Here is a 25,485-nt window from a genome sequence, read left to right on the forward strand (position 1 = left end):
GAAGGAGGTTTGAGCACAGCAGCTGCTGTGGTGAACAATGACCACGAGTCTCCTGCCTCTGACTCACAACCCGATGAGACATCATTAAATCAAAATTACAATGAGAAGCAAACTCACTTGCTTTCCCCCCTTTCTTTCTTTTTAGATTTATATATCCAGTCTCTGAAATAATTTTCTTAGAATCTAAAATAGCAAATACATGACGATCTTTCGCTACATATTATAGCACTTTATTTTAAAAATCTTTTCATCCTGTACTAACAGGCAATAAGGGCATTTTATTTCATCTCTTTTGCTTTGATTGTACATTAAGTTAACGTTAAAATGATCACATTAGAAATCAACCCACTTTGAAGGGGCATGATCATGAAATTAGTGAAACTGCAAAAAAAAAAGAGGAGATGTTAATTTTTGCTTCCCCAGCTGAACAGAGGTTTGTGAGTTTGGCAAGAGGCTGAGATGAGCATATGGGCCCCTCAAGAGCCAAGCATGAGCTAAGAGGCACCTGGTTATTATTTATTTTTTAAAGAGAGCAGATAATAGAAAATAATACAATAAACCTTGTTACTCATGACCCAAGTTAATAAATGCTAATATTTTCTTCCAATTTTTCTGATTGTTTAAATAGCGAATATATAAAGCTGATTCTCTGTTTCAGGTTCTGTCTTCCTTCCCAAGAACTAAGCACTGCCTTGATTTGCTGTGTATCATTTAAGTCCCTATTTTTACCTATACATAGTACTTGGTTTTGCATCATTTCTCACAGGCCCAAGATTGACACAAAAAGAGGGTATATTTTTATTCTCTCTCTCAATTCTATCCCCTGAAAGAGGTTTATGAAAAAAAGAAAAAGAAAAAGAAACCTCCTGAAACCCAGGCTCTGAACGAAAACATTCAGAGAATGTGCTTAGGATTTTGTTTTATTTTGCAAAGTAAAGCTCACACCTGGACATAAGGCGTCAGAGCGTTTAGAATACCCATTGTTCTGTAGCTCCATGATGGCACTGGATTCCATTGTCCTTTCCCTTCCCTATCTGACCTGGAAGAGTCTGAGAATTGAAATGGGGTTATTCTCAGGGCACTGCTCTCTCAGAGTGGATTGTTAAAAGTTAAGACTTTCATCTTTTAACTGACCTTTTAGAGGACTGTGCTCTTTTGAAACATCTAGGAAGTTCTATGTGTTCTCTTGCCTCCAAGTCCTTCTGCACAAAATACGTACCTTGTTGGATACAATGTCCTTCCAAAACCTCACCCCTCTTCTCATAATTTCATCTTTTAATACCTTTTTATACTTTTGCTCTTGACTTACCCTAGTTGTATCGACACCTTCTCCTAGAGATATTTTTCTGATTCCAAGATCAAGGTCTTTTTCTCCGGAGGACTCAGGACTTTGCCTAATTAGAGTATTTAAAACTGCCCCCACCAGCCCTGTGACTCATCTGGAATCAGGGTGCACAAATTAGTCATCAAAAAACTTGTTTTTCCCTTAGCCTGAGGCCCTTTGCAGGGTCCCCTGGGCAGCAGCCTTGGTACTTATCACAATGACCTGTTAGCTTGTCTGGTTCAAACTTCTCACCCTCTCATCTAACCTTCAAAGCAAGAACTGCGCTCATCATAGGATCCCGTGTTCCTTGCTCAGACAGTTTTCCACAAAATAACGTCCTACGTGACTAAACTTAGTTGAGTAAACTAAGTTTATTCATTTATCACATTTCTCTGGATATGTTAACTCTCATATTTCAAGATGATTAAATTATAACAGATTCCAAAAAAGATAAGTAGGACATTTTCAAATATACTATCTGCTCGAGTCTCCCTTTCCAATTCCCTAGGCGTCTATAAGCTGTCCATGCTGGACCAAGTTGATGGCAAATTTCCTGAATATCAGATAAGACGTACATCTTGCCTCACAAAACTTCTTTTCTTTCATCTTTGGTATTTTAAGTCATTTAATGAAATAGAACTTTTACTCTGATTTCATCATTACTCACTTTTCTTTTTACACTTACATCATACAATATGTTGACCTTAAAATAGTTATCATCTAAATATTCTAAATGAAAATGCTAGTTTCAATGTACACTAACATCTGCAATTTATTTCAAGTATTTTCTTTTGCATTAATATATTTACCCAGTCAGTAAAGCTAAAAGAAATTTCAGCTACTTTGTTGTTATTTCATCTCACCCATTCAGATTTAATACCTATTCTTTGTTACTGGCCTAAACAAGAGTTATGAGAGATGTATTAAATGTTTTGAGATGGTTAGTATAATTAACACATAAACTGGAGACTTTGATTCCCATAGAGATGTATGATAGCCTTAGCCATTAAGGTGAAATAGTAATGAGTTATAATCACAGTACTTTGGGATGTTTTCAGAGCTTCTCTCCTAGTGAAGTAAAATTCCATATTATATAATGGACCTTCACACGATTATTCTAATATTAGAATACATAAATATTAAGATTTGAATTTTACAGAGAGAAAAATGCAAGAAAAAATTATGGGACTTTTCACTCTCTTACAGCCATTTGGGTGCAAAGAAGTAAAGTTAGCTGTTATTCTTGGGCATAATATCATTCTTGGGTATTTTTTCTCACAGATTAAGATTATTTTCCATCATCTCACAGATTTTTAATATAACTTTACCTAATTCTGGAACACATCATAATATAATTATTAAATTTGCTATGTTAGCCTAGTCACCAAAAATTAATGTTTTCTATTGTAAGCACCTTTCTCCAAGTAATTATATTATTTTTTCCTTTTCTGTGTGATGCTTTATCATTATCATTGATTATGTATTGTGTTTACTGGAAATGGTCTTATTTAATTAAAAATTTCTAAAAAATTCAGAAAAAATGATTACTATCTGTGTATTAAGAAGGAGATAAACGCCAATCAGAAAGGATATATGCACCCCTATGTTCATAGCAGCACAATTCACCATAGCTAAGATTTGGAAACAGCCTAAGTGCCCATCAGCAGATGAATGGATTAGAAAACTGTGGTACATATACACAATGGAATACTATGCTGCAGTAAAAAAAAAGGAACTCTTGCCTTTTGCAACAGCATGGATGGAACTGGAGAGCATTATGCTAAGTGAAATAAGCCAGTCAGAGAAAGATAAATACCACATGATCTCACTCATTTGTGGATTATAGAGAACAACATAGACTGATGAAAAGGGACAGACCCAAAGACTGAGAAACAGCAATCAGGCTATCAATCCCCAGAAGGAAAGTAGGGGAGGGCGGGGGTAAGGGGAAGAGATCAACCGAAGGACTTGTATACATGTATATAAGCCAAACCAATGGACATGGACAACAGGGGGATGGGAGCATGAGTTTGTGTGTGGGGGGGAGGTTGGGGGTTAATGGGGGGGGATGAGGACACATTTGTAATACCTTAACTAATAATAAAAATAAAAAAAAGAAAAAAAAAGAAGGCGATAAAAGATAAAATCATTTGCATGGATGTAGCTTAATAGTAATAGAGAGGCTTAAATGGAAAATTCAACTGTCTATTCAAACTTCTTTCAGCTGAAATTGCAATGGAAAATTTTTAAAAACCACAGAATTAAAAAAAAGCAAAATCATTTTATGACATTTTCTCTACTCCTTGAATTTGAAACATTTTTTGTTTATTTTCCTTGCAAAATTAAAGTAGTTAACATAAAAAATGCTATTTCTAAACTTTAGAGAGAATATGGTGAACATACAAAAATATGTAGAACAAAAATAAATTGTCTTTGTAACAGCTAGCCTTTGAACACATAGGGAAATTTCAGTTTATTTTTTCCTCTGTGTCATGTCAAATGCCTTCTCCAAGAGTAGAGAGAAAATGTGCTTTCTTATTGCCTCTCCCATATTTCATCACAGAAAGGATCATTATCCATAGCCCAAAGGAAAAAAATGAAGGAGAAAAGAGAAATGAGTAAGTCAGAAGAGAAAAAATATTTGTTATATGAGAGCTATGTACATTTATGGTGCATTTTATATTTTTAAATCTTTATTTCAACCAAATTATGTGTTTATTTTCACCATTCTATAGATTATCAAAATAAATGTTAGGGATGTTGAATAATAAAATTAAATTAATTTGAACTGATTAATGTTGAAAGTAAAAGTTCTGTGATATAGTTTGAACACTTACACTTTAGAGGAAGAATAGTCTAAACAGAGTTTATTAGATTAGCATCTGCTAAGTGCCCATTATCCTAGATTGTTACAGAAAAATTATAATAAGCTCAGGACGCACCCCCCCCCCCAAGTTTTCTTTCAGAGACAGATACATAGAGCAATTCTTTAAATATTTTAAAAAGAGTCAGTTATGTTAAACTATTGGAGTCTCCTATCATAAAGGGGTATGTTCAGAAAAACAGAATATACTTTATGCCTTGAAACAGTAGCATTAAATTAAAACTAAAGTAACTAATCCAGGTTTTCAAAGTATCCAGTTATTTGTAAGGTGGTATTCATGTATTTGTAGATTCTTGTTCTTCATTCTATTCTATGCCCTTGAATATCTTTCTCATTATTTGACTGTATTGCCATGAGAGAAACATGGCCCCTTTAAATAACTCAAATGCCAGGAACCAGAAGTCCTTTGATTGAACAAATACAAACTTTGTTTTGTAATGCTCACCTTTAACTGTATAAATATCCCCTTTTTATAGTTGTAGAGAGTGTTCAGGTAAAATGTCCACTGTTATGAGATTTTGGGTACACTTGAAAGACATATACCCATTATTAAGAATCCTATATAATAAAGAGGTAATATGCAAATTAACCCTCATGTCCTCACAAGATGGCTGCCTACGACCAGGCTGGCAGGGGGGTTAGTGAGGGACAACCAAATGACTGAACAGGAGCCTGTGTGGGGCGACCAGGCTGGCGGGGGGGCTATGAGGAGTGACCAGGCTGGCATGGGGACCAGTTAGGGGTGATCAGGCCAGCAGGAGGAGGAGTTAGGGGTGACCAGGCCAGCAGTGGGGGGCAGTTAGAGGCGATCAGGCCGGCACACAGAGGCAGTGAGGGGCGATCAGGCTGGCAGTGGGGGGGCAGTTAGGGGTGACCAGGCAGGCAGACAGGTGAGCAATTAGGAGCCAGCAGTCCAGGATTGTGAGAGGGATGTCCGACTGCCGGTTTAGGCCCAATCCCAGAGATCCGGCAGTCGGACATTCTCTGAAGGGTCCTGGATTGGAGAGGGTGCAGGCTGGGCTGAGGCGACCCTCCCCCCTGTGCAAAAATTTTGTGTACCTGGCCTCTAGTCTCCTCATAAAATGCATGTGATCTATGTGATATTTTCATGGTCATTCACCCGTAGTTGTGAACATTTTTTTGCTAGAAAGTTGTACCACCGACTATCTAAATATTTTATCCTGCTAGATTATTTTTACTCACTTCTTTCCCTTCATATCTAAAATACCATAAATTACCTTCAGTCTAAATAGTGGAACACTTTTTTCTAAAGGTACTAAGAGTTAACAGGATGCAGCTGGTAGTACCTATTGGAAAGCATGAAGGAAGATGAGCATACCAATAACAAAGTTGGCCTTGGAAGATGACTGCCCATACTGTTGCTCAATGTACTTTGGTTTATATGTCACCATGCCAAATAAAGAATTGAACTGAACAGTGCTTGCACACAAATATAAGAAGTACACTGGATTTCCTAAAAGAGTCTTCAGCGATGGAAGAAAATCTATAAGACAAAAACAACATGGAGTGATTAAAGACAGTCACACTTGGCAGAAGATATAGCCATGGCAGCAGGGCTTAGGTGGCTGAGTCCCATGGTCATATTATCAGCTGCAGTTACAGTGTGGTACACATTCACACTATACATATCAAGTCATTGGCACAAGTCAAGGATGAGAGCTAGACATAGAGCATGCTTCTATGGGCAAAACATCTATATCATAGTTTGAGGTATAAGTCAGACAAAAACAGACTCCTCTAACTGATGTGGGTAAAGGGCAAGAAGAACTACCACTCCCTCACTAAGAGCAGGGAGTCACAGGCAGGACATCAAGAACTTCAGTTTCCTGGTCTATTCTTCAAACTTGGGTCACGGTCACAAGGAAAGGCATATGAACGTTGTCTCCATTTAATGCATGGACTTTAGTTTAAGAAAGGAGCTTTGGCATGCTCCCTTCTTCCTGTTATGTAGCCAAACAGTTAGAAAGGTGAAGGCTTTCTATAAATGTAAATATTGCTTACTGGGCCCCTTCCAGGCCCATTGAAAGAAACTAATCTTTCTCATGGATACCCATCACCACGTGTGGGGAATTCACTAGAACATGTATGGTTTTGCCGCACACTACACTTGCTCCTTCCATCACTGGTAGGAGACATGCATTGATATACATTTCTCAAATGGGTGGATGTCATCTGTTTTAAAGGCCACAAGCCCTGAAGATTCACTCTTTTTTTCTGCCCACCCAGACTGGTATGAAACAGCAATCCTATAGGGGCAGTTGCAAGGTCTCCACTGTGGAGGTGTGTGGATGGATATGTCAGCAAGGAAGGTTACCAAGATTTTGGGTCATGCTCTTTGATTGTTTTTTTTATTAATAATCCTGATTTTAAATCTTCATTTCTGCTTACTACATAGTTTCTCACTTTTTTTTTTATGAACACATGAAGGAGATAGAGGGTATAACTTATAGAATCCCTATAAAGTCCAAACAGAAAAACTGAAAATGTTTCAACATCAAGGAGAATCTGGCTCACCTCTTGCCATTTCCATTATTTTTGCTTTTTCTCTATGGGGTGTTTGGTACTCTGTGTGATCCCCCATAATAAACGTGGATTTCTCAGAGGAGGAACTGGAATCCTCCTTACTTTGGGGTCTCGGGAGACTCTTTGGTAAACACCAGAAAGGCACAGCTGCAAGAAGACTTATGACTCCTGCAACTAGGTAACCAAGCCACCAGGCACCTACCCATTGGGGATCCTTTGGGGTAATGGTGATATGATCTGAAAAAGAGACAGGATTGCTCAGTGGTGTATACAGCAAAGCTCATATGTTGAAATAAGCCTTTTTTTAAAAAAAAAAATAAAATAAAATCCTAGCATCATCTCAATCACATTATCAAAATACCTGATAATTCATGCATTACTTTTTCTAACCTGAACATTATATCATGCTTTTTGAAGGAGAGAGGGTGGAGCATGATGATTTATTTTGTTTTTCCTTAGATTATAAATATAGAGTCTAAATACTGGAAGGGAACCCAGGGTTTCTAAACTCTGCTCTGGAGTTCTGCAGAGGGACCCCTGGGCCTGTGGCCGGGGGAAAGTGACATGTGAGGGAGAGTTAGGAGGGTCCAAAACCTTCTACCAGCTATGTCATATCAGCACCATTTCCTGATTTACAAATTGAAGGTCTAAGATTTTTCTCAAAGAAAAAGTTATATCCTGCACCCTATGGCCCAAATCTAGTCTAAAGCACTATAAATGCTATTTATTAAATTACTAGAGGCCCGGTACATGATATTCATGCGCAAGTACGGTCCCCAGGCCTGGCCTGTGAGCAGGACCATCTACCTGGGCTGCCACCCGCTGCCACCCACCTCCAGTTCCCCATTCACCATCAGGCGATTGGAGCCTGCCAGCCATCAGGCAATCGGGACTGAGAGGTGGTCAGTGCACCTCATAGTGACTGGTTGAGTGGTCGTTCTGGTTGTTCCACTGTTAGGGTCAATTTGCATATTACCCTTTTATTATATAGGATAGAGGCCCGGTGCACAGGTGAGAGCTGGCTGGCCAGCCCTGATGGGGGCCCTGAATCAGGGGTGGGGGTCCTGGCTGGGGGGCAGGGCTGGCTGGGGAGAGGGGCTCCAGGCATTCTGGTCTCTGGTCGTTCCGCCATTTTGGTCGCTCAGCTTTTATTATATAGGATGTTTACTAGTAATAATACTGAGAGCTATTATAGGCCTGAAGCAAGATTTGCATGTGTAAATAAAACAATATCATATCATATTGGACTAAAAGGTGGGCATTGATACAGTTTTTTTAACCAGTTATTTTTCTTAAATATAAAAACCTATAAAACATATTACTATACTCTACCTGCACCACCCTCTTTAAGAGCAACAAAAAAAGCACATGTCTTTTGACATCTAGGCTCAATAGCCACTACATTCTACTCGGTAAAATGTTTATACAAGTTTATTGCTACTTCTTCATTGCTTCCCCTTAACCATTTTCCTCTGTACCACTCATCACACCTCTAATCCCTTGTCTCTATCAGTCTCTGTGACTGGACTGTAAAATTCAAGGAGTCAATAAACTCAGCTATTTTGTTCACTGTGATACAATCACACCTGGGACAAAGTAGCTGTAAAGTAAAATTTGGAGGTGAATGAACTAACAAAGGAATAACTAGGTAAATATGTTGGAATATGCCTGCATTTTATGTGATTAAAGAAGAACAACTAGTACAAGACTTTTGCATTCTATTTTAACACAATAATTTCAAAGTGCAATTCCAGAATTAAAAAAAAAATAGCATACTTTTTCAAACTGCTTTCTTAGAATTCTTTTACACAAAAATACTATATGTTTCCAGGGGGTCCACCTCACAAGGAAAGAAATAAACTAATAGCTATGGAAACATGAGGCCCACATTTATTCCCTACACAAGCACTCCCCCAGAAGGAAAGCTAGTCTCCTGACATACAGTGAAGAAGGGAATTTTGGTTGCCAGAAGACTTTCAATCCTTGTTTTTTCTGGCAAGTCAATAAACACATTATCAATTGATGTGACTATAATAAATGTTGATACACATGCATCCAACAAGAGCCAACAAGTAGCCACAATATGTAGTCATAGCTCTGGTGAAGTGCGTTTGAACTGGCTAGCCGAAGTGAAAAAGGATACACCTGAATAGCATGGGTCATCCAGTTCTCATTACCACCTATTTTTCATATTCCATTTATTAATGTGCATGAGGATTCTCTCAACAATACATTTTTTCTTGGCCTATTTTTATTTTATGAAAGATTACTATCCTATCATTTTATAAAAAGTCAAATTGCTATTTTCTACCCCATCCCATTATAAAATTGCAGTAAAACAAATCAACAAATAACAATACATTCGTTTCCTTACCTAGGTTTACAAAGCCAATGTCAACATACAGTTTGGCACATAATGAGCCTAACAGGAAGCCAAAGATCGGCCCTATAATTGCAACCGTCTGCACACAACCTGTACCAATAAATAAATAAATAAATAAATAAATAAATAAATAAATAAATAAAATTTAAAAACTTAAATAATAAGGTACCTTTGCTTTTGTAAATTAATACAATTTTTAAACAAGACATGTGGAATGAGAACTGGTTAGTAACTGAAAATATTTCATAAAGTCTTTATTTAAGTGTACTCAATTTGTCAATTTTTCAACTTCATTGAATTAGGAAATATGTTCTTAGCTTTGGAAGAAGAATGAACACTTATAAGCCATTAATTACCTCTTAGTAAGAAAATAACACAAGGACTGACTCTCTGATATATAAATACGTCACCTACATGCTTCTGCAGTCCATAAAGTCTGTGAAGATACTTACACGAGGTCATATATCATTGCCTTGGAGCTCAATTACTTTCCTTTAATTTGATGTTCTTTCCCTAGTGCAATAGAGTCCAATATTTGAAGTTTCTTTACTATTCAAATCCTGACTGTGGACTTCAGAAATGTGTGAACTGAATAAAGGATTTGGGTATGAAGTAAAAAGCCTTCCACATCCAATTTAGTTTAGAATGGAGTTGAGAAAACCAGGTACCCTGCTTTCTGAGAAGATAAATGAGGTGGGCATTACCAATATAGAAAGCCGCATTGTCTTCACTGGCAAAATCGTCAAGGTAGGTGATGCCTAAGGGCTGAATAGGCGTTTCTCCAATTCCACGAAGAAGGTTCCCCAGGAAAACATAAACCCACATGGAGGAGCTGGCATCGATTTCACATTCTTGAAAGGAAAGGCAAACAAGAAAAAAAGGAAAGCAAATAAGACGAATGAAATAACGTTACAATTAAAGTTAAATATTTATTCTGATTTTCTACAAGTTGTCCTAAAATTAGATTAGAATGTAAAAGTAAAATATGACAGACATAATTTGAGAGGCTTGAGCAAGATCGGGAAATGTCTGTTTCGTAACTTCAGGAGTTTAGGTAGTGTAAGTCCCCCAGAGACTTTGATCAAGGAACTTTATTGCTTCTTGTTCCTGTTCCCTTCCTTCTTATTTTCTCTCTTCTTTTTATTTCATACATAAGCTAAGTTCTTGGAATTCCTACACTCCAATAACCTTCAATATCCTCCTAAGACCAAACACAAAAATTTGAACAAAGACTTTTCTTGCCTTAATCTTTAAACTTTTCTATTTTTTTCAGCAGAAATCACTTGTAATTTTATTGCTGATGAAGTTTTATCGGAAATTCAAAATTTTAGATGGCTGAGACTTCAACTTTGGGTAGCATTGCCTATAATTATAATTGTTTGATAATGAATAACAATCTTTAGGGCTCATGTTTAGAAAAAATCATCTAAAAATTAAAAACCTTATAAGCTTTAGAAGTATAACTATTCCAACAAAAAGAACCTTTGATGTATTTTTAGAGTGAAATTCAAAGCTAACAATTTTAAAATTGCTTTCATAAAAGCCATGCCTTAATATGAATTTGTGAAGTTGGACAATTACTCCCATATCATAAATGAAATATTTGTTTGAGAGTTCAGTCCAGGGGTGGGCAACCTTTTTGTGAGTGCACACCAAAACCAGCAAAATCTCTGACTCAAAATTCTTCTGCGTGCCAACCCTAATTTTTTGAGAACATGTTACGCCTATTTGATATCTCTTAAGGTGTATGTATGTGAAGAACCTTGAAGAAATAATAAAATCCACTCGAGTGACAAAAACACAGTATATGATGATGAAAAATACATTTATTTTTTAATGTGTACATGTTATGTAAATTTATTTATTTATCTAAGATGCACCTACACTGAATTTATCTGAAAAATAAAAAAGTCGATATTAAGAAAAAAATTGTAAATGGAAGATTATAAGAGAGGGTTTCGCGTGCCAGCAAAAGTTACTGGCGTGCCATGTTGGGCACTCATGCCAGGTGTTGTCCACCCCTGGTTTGGTCACTTTAATAAAAAGGATATTCACCAACTCCAAAAATTGTCACTTCTGAATGCTCCCTTTCTGTGAGGCACTGGGACAAGTGTTCTATGGGCATTTTTAAATTGAATTCCCCTAAGAATCCTATGAGGTAGGAGTTATTTTCACCTATTAGTAATCCTTAAAGCTATATCTGAAGGTAAAGCATGGGTTACAAAGAACTGGAGGGTGCCCAGCTGATGTGGCTCAGTGGTTGAGCACCAATCCAGGAACGAAGAGGTCAGGGTTCGATTCCCAGTCAGGGCACACGCCCAGATTGTGGGCTTGATCCCCAGTAGGGTGCAAGCAGGAGGCAGCCGATCAATAATGTTCTTCTCTTATTGACGTGTCTATCTCTCTTCCCCTCTCTCTTCCTCTCTCTCTAAAGTCAATAAAAAAAATTTAAAGAAAGAACTGAGGTGACTCAGTAGGACTCAACTTTCATGTAGCTGAGTCCGACTGCAAAACACAAAAGAACTCTGTGCAGTCACGTAGCTTCCTGTCTTGATTCTGCCACTTCTAGAAATGTAGCCAAGGGACGCTGGGTTTTTCACTTCTCTTCTCTAGATTTCTCTTCCATTCCCCAAAGTATGATGGGAATTCCTTTTCCAAAACTTCATTCTAATGTCAATTCTAGCCCTAACATTTATTATTGTTCTGCTAAGAAGCTTGTTGATAAGTTTTATAGATAAATGTAGACACCTTAGATCTGTGCTTTCCAATATAGTAGCCATAAGCCACCGGAAGCTATGGAAATTTAAATTAATTAAAATGACATAAAGGTAAAAATTCAGGTGCTCAGTCACATTAGTTATATTTCTAGTACCTAATAGTCACCTGTGGCTAATGGCTACTGTATTGGGCAGCATAGATATAGAGAATTTTCATCACCACAGAGAGTCCCATGGGACACATTTGCTCTAGACTATTATGGGGAAGGGAGGAAGAGGGTCATATGTGGAGCATTTTGAGAAGAGTCCTACATTTGCCCCACTAGCATCTTCAGGATGAGCCTTGTGTTCATTATGTCTAAGGCCCACATAGGTCTATGACTTTAAAGAAAATGAAAGGATTGAGTTGTGAGTCTTATACTCTGTGTCTGACTTAATATCTCGTCTCTTTACATTAAAAACATTTTCATTCCATCTCTAAATCTTATGTTTCTTTTTTAACACCAAAGGTTTAAATATTTGCTAATTGGCTGTATTGTCATTTATATCCTGTCTCTTCTCTGATTATCTAAAATAAAAACAAAATATCTTCAATGACTGACCATGGTATACAGATGAAAACTCAAACTCTTTAGCTCAGTTTCTTGCCTCTTTATGTCAATTAAATTTATTATCCATGATATTCTTTATGTCCAGCATGTCCTCCCCCACATTCTCTTCTCATATTTCCATATTTCTTTTAATCCTCTGCCCTTCCCCTTCATTCAAACAGCCAGACTGCTAGTGTTCACTGCCCAGAAAAGAGACATCTCAAAAGAAAGCATTAATAAGAATATTAGAGGAGTGAAAGGTTTTAAGATATAGATAAAAGATTTGGATGGGTAGAAGGTATATAAAAGGAATTCTTCCATACTTTGTAGAAATCAATTCCAATCTAGGAATAGGGAGTGAGATGGGGGTGTTGGGGAATAAGAGTTGATCTGTTGATGCTGAAGGGATAGGGAGGGAGGGGATGCCTTTGCGATATCCCAGAGACAAACACCTGTGGGTAGGTTTTTGGATTCCATGAATGGGAAGAACCTGTGCCACCATGAGCAGGCAAAGTCCAGGGAGACCCCAAACATGAACTGGTTGCACAATGGAGATAAGCATCCCCATCTTCAGCTCCTCACAGGTTTTCACCATTTACATTAACACAAGAGATGATTCCCATGTCCCCAGGGGTGGCTCATTCATATCATTGCTGTATAATGTGCATCAGCCACATGGAACTCTATCTTTCTAACAAAATTCCCCAACTCTTATCTTGTGTGGAAAGTAGAATTATATCCATGTTTCTAAGACAATCACTCCTGCATCAGAGAGAGTTGTGCTAAGAGCACACAGACATGAACACAAGATGACCCCAAGGTGACATGTATGACCAAACACTGTGGCCAGAGGGATTAGATGTCTAAGAATACAGGGCAACAATAACACCAGACATCCTCTTCCCATAACTCCCCCTTTTACTATTATGTAACCTCAGAATGTAAGCAGACCCTGGGAAAAGGGTAAAGGTTAGGGAAAATTTGACTGAGATTAAGCATTTGCCATTTTGATGAAGAGAGGCTGAACATATAAATTAAACTGAGTTCTCAGGAAAAAATATATTGCTTTCATATCTGAGCAATGGACTGAGATTTGTAAATGCTAAACTAGCTTTACCCTGATTTCATGGCCCGACTTATTTGAAACTATCAGAAGGCTTTCCGCAGTCACCAGCAAGTAATGTTCCTTGTCCCATAAGATTTTATTTTCTACTAGAGGCCCGGTGCACAAATTTGTGCATGGGTGGGGCATCCCTCGACCTGGCTGGAGATTGGGCCAGCCAAAGGGAGGGACCATGGGAGGTTGGCCAGCTGTGGGAGGTTGGCTGTGGGAGTGCCCTGAGTGTATAGCCCCTGGCGATTAGTGCACATCATAGCTACCGGCCAGTTGTCTGTTCATAACGGTCGCATAGGCTCTTAAATATACACTGAGTAGCCAGATTATTATGACCACCCCATCAGTACTTCGTTGGGCCACCTTCTGCCTTCAATACTGCAGCGATTCTTCTTGGCATTGACTCTACGAGATGTTGAAAGGTGATGCGAGGAATCTGACACCATGCCTGATGAATAGCACTGTTCAGTTCTGTGAGATTTGATGGCTGTGGAAACAGCTGCCTGATGGCTCTTTTAACTTCATCCCACAAATGCTCAATTGGATTGAGATCTGGTGATTATGGGGGCCATCTAAGCAAGGTAAAGTCTCCCTCATGTTCTTGAAACCACTCCTGCACAATATGAGCACTGTGGCATGGCGCATGGTCTTGTTGGAAGAAGCCATCTCCATTGGGATACGCCATCAACATGATAGGATGAACTTGATCAGCAACAATACTTAGGTATGATGTGCTATTCAGACGTTGTTCCACATGAATTAAAGGGCCCAAATCATGCCAGGAAAACATGATTATGTTTTCCCAAACCATGTTATGACCCAAACCATAACACTGCCCCCACCAGCTTGAAGAGTTGTACTCATGTACGTGGGGCGCATGATTTCATGCTGTTTCTGTCAAATTCTCACTCTGCCATCTGCATGATGCAACTGGAAACGTGATTCGTCAGACCACATGACTTTTTTCTAATGCTCGACTGCCCAATCCTTGTGTTCCTGTGCAAACTAGAAATGTTTTATCTTGGTAGGCCTTCGGCTTCCATATCCCATACAACCCAGTGTATGGCTAATTTGCCTACAAACATCAGGTGATCATAATAATCTGGCCACTCACGTTCAAATATATCCCACGTTCAAAGGCTGCTAAATTGCGTTGTTTCCCCATATCTTCAGGAAAAAAATCACTTCTACTGTCGTGCTTCCCTATTTATAATGGTCTGGTCCTCTAGCAACTTCAGCACGAAATTATAGCTAATTTGCCTACAAGTGTCAGGTGGTCAGAATAATCTGGCCACTCAGTGTATATAGATGCATTTTCTTAGGATCTCATCATATACTGCTTCATATTCTAGGATTTTTTATGGCACTATAACATCTCAGTCTAAGTAGTAAAGCTTTTTGTTGTTGTTAATTCTCTCCCGAGGATATCTTTCCATTGATTTTTAGAGAAAGTGGAAGGGGGAGAGACAGAGAGTGAGAAATATTGATTGGTTGCCTCCTGCATGCACCCCAACTAGGACCCGGGATGGAGCCTGCAACCAAGGTACATGCCCTTGACCAGAATTAACTCAGGACCCTTGAGGCTGTGGACTGAAACTCTATCCACTTAGCCAAACTGGTGAGAATGTAAGTAGTAAAGCTTTAGACAGCAAAAATTATATAGATATTTGTCCATAATAAAGAACATATACAGTATTTTAAAAAAAGCTTGCCTAGTCATTAAAGTAAAATCAAAATAATCTTACCATTATTTATTTTGGATTGTGATTTTTCCATAACTGAGGTTGTTAATTGACTGTTTGATTCCAGGAGACATGGAGAGGTGCTAAGAGTGGAATTGGAGAAAGAATACCTTTCATATCTGTACCTGTATAAAAAGAACATTTTCTTTACTACAGGCTCATTTAGTATCATGCAAAAAATATTGCATGTATACTACATGACTCATTAGGGTACTTGTTTGAGTTCTCAGGTATCCCTGAGTCCCCAAACCAAACCAAACCAAACCAAACCAATGTTTAATAGCAGAGATTTCTGAATATACTGCCAGAAAATCCGGTTCATAGGTGTTGTACCCTATCTGAACCTGTCAATTATCCATTGTAATGAAAGAAAATAAAAGTAAGAATTATTCATAGAGGTTCATTTTAATATAAGGTGACTATAAATTACATATTATCTTGGTGGAAAAAATATGCCTATTGAAGTTGGTTAGATAAGGAGGCAAAGAAGTAATGGAAAGGGGGCCCAGGGTATAAATGCTTTCAAAGTAGGGATTTTAGTTCTAACATGGATTCAAACCATGGCTGACACAATCTTGATTCTGATGCATGGAATTCTATAGTAGCTACGGAGAGCTATATCTCTACAGAGACTACTGTAAATAGTTTCCCTGCTTTCAAGTTTGTTCCGCCAGAGTTATTTTTCCAAGCAGTAGTCAATGTGACCCTTTAAAATATGTCAGATCATGCCCCTCTGCTCAAAACTCCCCACTGGTTTCTCATCTCATTCCAGATGAAGTTAACGTCCCTGCAATTGTTTGCCACGTTACTACTCAAGGTGTGGTGTGCAGACCAGCAGCACCAGCTGAGTCTCAAGTCTACATTTTACCAAGAGTCTCCAGTGAAATGTCCATCAAAGTTTGAGAAACAACCTTGACACCTTCACCCATTTTTTTTTTTTTGTACACTTTCCCCTGGTTCATCCCACTGGGTCCCAAGGCTCCCTATAGTTCACCCAGGCTCCCTCCTGCTAGAAACTTAGCATTCACTGCTCATTTTGCCTAGAATCTTCCTCCCCAGACATCTGTGTAGCTCTCCCTTTCATCTCTTTCAGTTGTTCCCAAATGTCACCATCTCAGTGAGCCATTCCCCGACAATCTTATGTTAAATAGCAACCTGCTACACACATACTCCTTCTGTGTCTTATTGGGTTTTCTCTAACGTTATCTGACTTACTATATCGTTATTTGTTGGTTCATGGTCTATTCCTCATAAGATTTATGGAAGCAGAGATCTTTCACTACTTTATTCGTATTTCCTAGAACAATAATCAATATACGTATATTTCTTAAATTCATGAGTTAGATGACCTGCCATACATAAAGCTAAACATAACCTCTTGGGGCAGGCCCTTAATAATTGATATCCATGATTAATATTATTTGTTGGCCATTAAGGGTATTGCTGCTAGGCAGACAGCATATGTAGTAGGTAGTCTTTTAGAGAACAAAAATTATATTTGGACAAGTACCCAGTTAGTGACTCATCCTGTAGAAGATTGAAAATAAGTTATTGTAATAATCCTCAATAGATAACAAACTTCATGAAGTGTGCGTATGGTTTGTTTCTTTATTTTTCTTCAGTGAAGTTAGTCCCATTACCTGACACAGCACCAGGCAAATGGCACAACTAAAAAATGAATAAACAAATATATCTTTCAACATGTAAAAGGTGAATATGAATATGAATCTCTTTCTGCCCCTTTGGCATCCTTTGTCAGCACTAGCCCGGCTGTCTGGCTGGCCTTCTCTTAGATACGCTCCTTTCAGGTGGATTGGAGACCCATTTCCCTTGGTCTCTTCCTTTGCCTCTTCCTTAGGCATCGGCCCACATAAAACCTTTGTAGAACCTCAGTGATCCAAGGAAACTCTGCCCCTGTGGAAAGGAGGCCAGAGATATGTCCAAGAGCAGGCAGAAGCCCTGAAGCCATGAATCTCTCTCCAAGTAAAAGTGAAGGTAGAGGGAAACCAGACAAACAGGTAGGAAAGATCCCACACAGAGGCTTCTGTGCACCACCTTTACAGACTGGCCACAGAGGCCAAAATCGGACTCTAGGCATTTAAGTGACCTGGGAATCTGAGGACGAGTTTGGACCAGATCATTTCTAAGTCTCTCCAGCTCTAAAATGTCACAATGCATTGATCTACACTGGGAAATAATTAAAGTTTTAATTGGTATATAATTTTAAAGTTATTCTCTTGTTTCTATACCTCTTGGAAGTCACTTCTCTCAGTCAGCAATAGGTAAGCACAGAGGACCGAGGCAACATGGATATGCATAAAAAAGTCAGAATACCTGCTTTAGGAGTTCAGTGCTATAATATAAGACACCTAAATGTGAGAAAGTCACCAGACTCTTTAAGTCATGGTCCTTAGCTCCAAAGTAACAAAGTATAAACTATGTTCTTCTACCCCATAGGTTATTGTAAGGATGGCATCTATACTAATAAAAGGCCTGTGGCCGTGACGCCATAACGCCGTCATGACCAAACGAGCAGAGGCGGGTGAGACAGGGGCGAGCTACTAGCAGCGGGGAGCTATGAGTGGTGGAGGGCAGGGCAGGAGCTACAAGGGGCGATGGGCGGGACGAGCTACTGGATCACGATTTCATGCGCGCTGGGCCTCTAGTGATATAATAAAGGTGATAAACCTTTGGAACTACTAAAGTTGTATGCAAGTACTAACAAATGTACTAACAAAGCCCCAAAAGTAGATTTCAGAGTTCAAGGATACAGATACCCCACTTTTATTGAGGAAGCGCTATGAGATAATATTTGTAAATGGAATACTTATTTTGATTTGATAACATATCCTTATGTCAATGTCCTATCAGTCAAGTGTACCATGACCCAGCATATTACCAGTAATACTCACTCATTACCCATTTGACATTTATCACATAATATATTCATTTCTTTTTGCTTATATATTTTGCCTCCACAGCTAAATTAAAGCACTTGAATGAAGACATGTAAGTGAAAATTTCCCTTTAATTTTGTTGACATCAATACATAGAAGTGTCTCAAACTTTTTTTCTTACAGATTAAATTATAAGTAAAATTGCAAGTGCTCTGAAATTTTGCCCAAAGAAGATATAATAAAAATAAGATAGAATTTATCAGGGGCCATTTTATAACATTTAAATAATTAATTGTAACCATAAAGAGAGAAATACAGCTGTTGGTTACAGCAAGAACAGCATGATTGCATTTGACTCACTGTTCCATGAAGAACTGAGGCAGTGCAATGAGCAACGTTCCGACTCCCATGATCAGGCAGCCCGCTCCAATTATTTTTGGCCTGTGAAGTCTGGCTCCAAAGTAGCTAACAAATGTTATAACTAAGAGATTCCCTTGGAGGAAAAGAATAAATGTTCATAAGTTAGAGAACTTAGAAAAAGTCAGCAGAATAACTACATGAGGTTAAGTCAATGAATGAATGTCTATAGCAAGCCTTAGCGATATTTTGTTGTGACTAAACTGTTTCCAACCATCATTCCTATCATTTGACTTTCTTTCCTTTAAACTGAGAAGACTGTTGAAATTATCTTTTTACTCATTACTTCAATCAGGTTACCCCTTTGTCAGAATATTTTAATGACCAAGCCTTCTACTTCATTTTCACATACCCTAATGATTTGTCCTTTTAAATTGTTTTGATCATTAATCAAATTGTAGAAGGCATCCTTCAGCTGTTCTCTTAAATTTTCTTTGCTGATTTGGAAGTAAACTTTATTATTGTTTCTTCATTTATTAAAGTTTTCTAATAAAACTTCTTATAGCTTCCCATTTGCTCTTGAAACACATATTCTTGCTTTAGCTGAATATAAACTAGTAAGAAAAAGTAAAACAACTGTACCTCACTTTAAATGAAATCAAATTATAAAATTCATATTTTTACAAATGATATTTATAATTTGTTTATATCCTTTTTACAAAAAGGTAAGATTCAAAGTAGAAGTACAAATTACATAAATACCCATATCAATTTAGGAACATATCCATTATATAACTCCCATGTATTTTTATGAAATATAAAATCTCACAAATTATACACATCTATCTCTTTATAAAAAAAATAACTAAGAAATACTTTTTGAAGGTGGAATTAGGTCTTTCTAAAATGTCTCTGGAGATGTGTGTGATGATGAAGACACTGACTAACGATGCTTTAGGGATGATGTCCTCGTGCTTTCCTCTGCACAAAATTCCTGGAACAAGGTGGTAAGAGATATAGAAATATTAAAAATGCAGAATCTCGGCAGCTCCCGAAAGTGTCTGAGTCCACGGATCTGAGGGCAGGCCAAGAAATCTGCATTTTTAATCCTAGCTCAAATGTGTTGGTGAAGATGGTTTCTGGAACATATTTTGATAAACACTGTTAGGGTGTTGGATATCAAAGGGCTTTAAAGTATTAACTATTTGCATTTTGAACATTTAGTTTTCTAAGCACTAGAGTGCTAGATAGAGCAAGAACTTAGCAATAACGCAGCACTTGATTGTGATGGCTGACGGGTAGCCTTGCGTTAAAGTCCTTCTTGATGTTTCCAATTTTTTTTTTTTTTTGCAAGAGTGTTCCCTTACATCTTCAAGCAATCATCTAATTTACTACTGTTCATTCACATTGCCAGCGTTAGTCAAGTGCAAAAAGCACAGCAATTTTTCTAGCCTGGAGGACAATAATGATAGTGAGAAAAGTAGATTACATCGTGGCTCCAGGCTTTATGGCTCTCGGAAGATTTAACCTCCTAATTTTCATATTAAAAAACATTGAGTATGATATTTCTCATTTGACATCTAAGTATTTAGTAGAGGAAATTTTGTGTTGAATATATTGCTAATTATGTCTCTATTTTTGTTAGAGTATCACAGTAAAAACAAAACAAAACAAAAACTGGAAAGTTTGTTTTCAGTTTATAAATACTGTCTCCCTACATCACCTCCCCTCCCCACTTTCCTCACAATAGAGGACTCAATGTTTACAGCCTGTTTTTGTGTTACATTTGTGGGTATGCCAAATACTGCATGATATCATTTCAGCATCTGTGATATGTAGATGAGTCATGTTCTTTTACTTAGTATCCTTTCTGAATTCTTGGAAGATACACTTGAAGAATAAATGGTGATAAATGATCTTTAAAAGATTGAATTGGATATCAAAATTCTTTCACATCTACCATCACTAGCCTCTCAAAAAGCAACAGTTCCATAGAGTTTTAAAAATATGTTTTACCAAACTTTCAAATAACAGATTCCACATACACACAGCATTTCAGATAATAGAAAACTCCTCAACTCACCTTATTAGACTAATATTTTTAATATACTTATTAATTTTTTACAGAGAGGAAAGGAGAGGGATAGAGAGTTAGAAACATCAATGAGAGAGAAACATCAATCAGTTGCCTTCTGCACACCTCCTACTGGGGATGTGCCGGCTACCAAGGTACATGCCCTTGACAGGAATCGAACCTGGGACCTTTCAGTCTGCAGGCCAACCTCTATCCACTGAGCCAAACTGGTTAGGGAAAGACTAATATATTTTGAAATCAAAGCTACACAAGAACAATAAAAGAAAAGACCAAATATAGTATATTCCAGGAGTACAGAGGTATTATAAAAAAAAGAAAATTAATAAAATAACTATGGTTATCTTAACATATGTAGAAAAGCATTCAATATAATTAGCCACTCATTTGTAATAAGAAAAAATATCTGAGCAAATTAACTTTTAAAGCATATATATCAAAACCACAATCAAACACATTGCTTAATTGTAAAATTTTAAAAGCATTTTTATTAAGGTCAGATATGAGAGAAGGATGCCCATTTTCACTGCTTTTATTTACCCTAATACTGAGGCCAAAGAAATAAGGCAAAACCAATAAATAACAGATCTATGAATTTAGAAAGAATAATATAAAATCATCTTATGTTTCAAACAATATAACTGTCTGCCCAGAAAACTCTACACCATCTATAGACAATCAATTAAAATGAACAAAAATTAAACAAGGTTGCTGCATACAGATAACATTTAGAAATCAATACTGTATCGAGATGGTCTAACCTACTGCACACCCAGGCTGTTTGGGGTGGCCTATGGCTCCTAAGCTACTAACCTGTACAGCATGGTTACTGTACTGAATACTGTAGGCAATTGTAACACAATGGTAAGTACTTGTATATCTAAACATAGGAAAGGCACAGTAAAAACACACTATACAAGAGACGAAAATGCTATAGGGCACTTACCATAAAAGGGAGCTTGAAGGACTAGAAGTTGCTTTGGGAAAGTTAGTGAGTTCGTTGTGAGTGAATGTGAAGGCTCAGGACATTAGTGTGCACTACTGTAGACTTCACAAACACTGTCCCATAAGCCCTCCCCCAGCATCAGCATCACCTGGGGTTTCTTAGAAATGCAGAATCTTATTTCCCTCTCTACAAAATCAGTATCTGCATATTAACAAGATTGCCTAGAACAGTGGTCGGCAAACTGCAGCTCGCAAGCCACATGCGGCTCTTTGGCCCCTTGAGTGTGGCTCTTCCACAAAATACCACGTGTGGGCAGGCATGTACAGTGCGATTGAAACTTCGTGGCCCATGCACAGAAGTCGGTATTTTGTGGAAGAGCCACACTCAAGGGGCCAAAGAGCCGCATGTGGCTCGCAAGCCGCAGTTTGCCGATCACTGGCTAGAACATTAACATATGATTAGCACTAAACTTAGACATTTCATTCTGGTAGAATGATGAAAGATTTAAGTAGCAAATGCCCAAAAGCAAGAAGTTAACTATTCATTCTTTTAATTCTTTCTGTGATATTCAGTGTTAAAAACTGAAATATGTAGTATGAATTCAAAAAAACAATTGTTGAAGAGTTAAAATATTCCTTCACTGTCCTGAAAGTTAGCAAGTGAAGCTGAAAATGTAGCCATTGAAGATTTTACTATAGCATGTATCTGAGTCCCAATTGGCAGTAGTAACCACAGAACTACTATTCTACATTAACAAAGAATTAATGCCTCTTAGTTTATCAATTCAAGACTAACTGGGATTATACCTCTTAAATTACTTCTAAAACTTTGCCTAGACTCCATTGGTCTTTTCAAATTCTAAGAGGTTGTCTACACATAATTGCTAACTAAAGACACCTGAGTGTAGAATTTTATTATCTGCTTTGCTCTACTAGTCTTGCCAACAGAATTCCTCTCTCTTCTTTCCAGGCTACTGGGCAGAAACCCCCTTTCATGGTTTAACTTCTTCTTCAATAATCACAATGATTTTTTCATACCGCCCATTTGGATTCTTCTCAATCTTGAACCACAGAGCTTCCAGGATAAATGGCTTCTGTGCAGACACTCACCACATACTTTTAAACTCAAAAATACTGAGAGCATCTCACCTCTCCTCCCTCCTCCGGGAAAGTCTCTCACTCTGATTGAGAACTCTGAAATGGATGATTGGTATAATGTTGAACACCTGGAATGTACTGTTGGTTGCTCAGAGAGAACAAATTACAGTGAAGATGTCCTTTACTCAGGCCTCGAAGACCTTGTGCTTAAAAGCCAGGCATCTGCAATACCTACCAATTTCAAAACTTCCATCAATAACTCCCACCAGGGAGGAAGGGATTTCAAACCTTCTCTCTATTTGAGTGATGGTGCTCTTCAGATAGCCTTCTGCCAGTGCTTTGGCAAAGTAAACGAAAGATAAGGCGCCCAAGAATACCTGGAAAATATGACAGGTCACACTTAGTGACTCCAGCTTGACACAACTGGAAACTTACTAAACAAATAAATGAACAAACAAACAAAACCCCAAACCAAGAACAATGTAGCAAGCTTGTTATCATTGAACATTTTATTCAAGCATTTCAGCCTCAAGTTCATGTAAATTTCTAAAAAAAAAAATCATCAATTTCTTTTGGAAATAACAGATTTTTACACAGAATTTAAGTTGAATTCCTTTTTTTCTCTCCCTCCTTCCTCCTTCCTCCAAAGGACATTGAAAAGAATTGTGGCTTTGAAAAGAAAACTTATTCTATGGTGAATCAAAGAGAGGTAGGAGCCATTCATAGGTAAGAAAATAAGAAACCATAAACCAACACTTCACATCTTATCACAAGTCTAGCACCCATGATTGTGTGATTCATAGTGATGGTGCATGAATTTTTTTGCTATCTGGCATATGTATTTTGCTAGACCCAGGGGTAAAATAGGGTATCCATAGGGTAGGTTATCATTTATATCAAAAAGACATATTTGTTGGTGAATGTTTGGTACAAAGAAAGAATAGGAAGTTGGAGTAAAAAAAAAAGCACCATTTAACCCTATCCCCTCCACTGACCATACTGTGCAGCAAGAAAGGTCAAATTTTTTATTTTTAAAATGGGAATAATGTAGATGTTTCATAGATTAAATGTTATAACTGTGTATAGTATAATATCTGGTATCTGGCACATGGTAGATATTTAGTAACTATTCGTTTCTTCCTCCTCTCTCTTTTTTTTTTTTTTTTTTTTTTTTTTTTGTTGTTAAGAAAGGGTATGCAAATGAACCAGGAAAGTAGTACTTAGCAATTTAATCTACATCAGTGGTTCTTAACCTTCCTAATGCCGTGACCCTTTAATACAGTTCCTCATGTTGTGGTGACTCCCAACCATAAAATTATTTTCGTTGCTACTTCATAACTGTAATTTTGCTACTGTTATGAATCATAATGTAAATATCTGATATGCAGGATGTATTTTCATTGTTACAAATTGAACATAATTAAAGCATAGTGATTAATCACAAAACAATATGCAATTATATATGTGTTTTCCGATGGTCTTAGGCAACTCCTGTGATAGGGTCGTTCAACCCCCAAAGGGGTCGCGACCCACAGGTTGAGAACCGCTGATCTACATGGTCAGGCAGATTGCTTTCACCACCTGGCACACGGTGGTTTCAATAAATTGCATCTGAGGTCATTTTTAAAAAAGGAAACAAATTTTTGCTTCTAGTTATATTGTATAGAAAATATAACTAGACAGAGAGCCAAGAGTATCAACTCCACTTAATTTGCTGTTATTCTTCTGTTCACTACTTACAGTTTTTTAGCATTTAATTGTTTGTTACCTTTAGTTCAGCACAGCAGGGTTGTTTTTCCTCTGAGGAGGAATATTCTGTTTTTAAGGAAGGCCTCTCAACAGGTTGCACTGAATTTTTGCAGAATAACTGGATATTTTCTTTGGATGAAGTGGCCATTATGAAAATGTTCCTTGACTCTGATCTGTCAAAGTTGATTTTAAAAGTAAAAAACAAAAACATTTCATTCAAACCCACGTGGTTTATTAAATAATATTTTTATTTCACAATAGATCACAATTCTGTAGACATAATTTGACCTGAAAGTACCTTATTGTACCACAGTAAGTTGGCAAAGTTTTTCAATTAAAATTGACCAGGATGTTTGATTAAATAATCCTGCTATCAGGAGTTGGGTGCCAGCATTTCTCTCCAGTTTAAGCCTCATTATGGCAAAGAATAAATTTAAATGTTGCCTTTGGAATAAATAATGAGGCAGAATTTTGCTAACTTTGTGGTCTTGCCAGCTTAAACTAGAAGCAGTCAGGAAAGGAAGAAGAGGAATTCGGTCATTTGAATATTGCTTCATTAGAATTAAGTCTTTAAAGCCTTTAAATCTATCCTCTTAGCGGAAGAGTCCTAGAATACCACATTGTGACTCCTATAAGTCCCCAACATCAAACCTTTAAAATATGGCGAAAAAAAAAATAAGAAAGGACCAATTTGTGTTATCATTTTAGTTTGACAAGTAAGGAAACCACAGTAAAATTTGTATTGCAGACTTAGATTTAACTCAGGTGAAAGTAATCTCTGGCCTCCCTTTCTGTGTTTAATTTCCCACCCTCCCTTACCGAGTCTTGGACATGTGCACATACTCTGAACCTATATTATCCCTGTTCATATCAATATTTACATATCTTATGTCCCCTTTTCTTTAGGATTCCTCATGGCTCGCTCAGTGACAGCATGAGAAAGAAATCTAAGTGAAAGAATTCAAAAATAAAATAACTTCCAAGTCACCTTAATGTTTATCAGAGGATGCATTGCACATTAATAGAGGTCTTCCATATTTTCATCATTC

The 25,485-nt window shown here is 37.5% G+C and overlaps 1 protein-coding gene across 1 annotated transcript in view; it reads right to left on the reverse strand.

The window, feature by feature from the left end:
• SLCO1C1 (solute carrier organic anion transporter family member 1C1) overlaps window positions 1-24,609 on the reverse strand; it is a 43,292-nt gene extending 18,683 nt beyond the window's left edge. The window contains exons 1-8 of the mRNA XM_036300039.1: window positions 24,456-24,609; window positions 22,923-23,064; window positions 18,556-18,688; window positions 15,302-15,423; window positions 9,840-9,986; window positions 9,127-9,225; window positions 6,744-6,989; window positions 5,548-5,712 (exon numbers count right to left, since the gene is read on the reverse strand). Coding sequence (XP_036155932.1) covers window positions 5,548-5,712; window positions 6,744-6,989; window positions 9,127-9,225; window positions 9,840-9,986; window positions 15,302-15,423; window positions 18,556-18,688; window positions 22,923-23,064; window positions 24,456-24,584 — 1,183 coding nt within the window. The 5' untranslated portion in view covers window positions 24,585-24,609. The remainder of the gene's footprint in view (window positions 1-5,547; window positions 5,713-6,743; window positions 6,990-9,126; window positions 9,226-9,839; window positions 9,987-15,301; window positions 15,424-18,555; window positions 18,689-22,922; window positions 23,065-24,455) is intronic.
• Between the last annotated feature and the right edge of the window lie 876 nt (window positions 24,610-25,485).

The sequence above is a fragment of the Myotis myotis genome, unplaced genomic scaffold (assembly GCF_014108235.1).
Source record: "Myotis myotis isolate mMyoMyo1 unplaced genomic scaffold, mMyoMyo1.p scaffold_m19_p_3, whole genome shotgun sequence".
NCBI lineage: Eukaryota > Metazoa > Chordata > Mammalia > Chiroptera > Vespertilionidae > Myotis > Myotis myotis.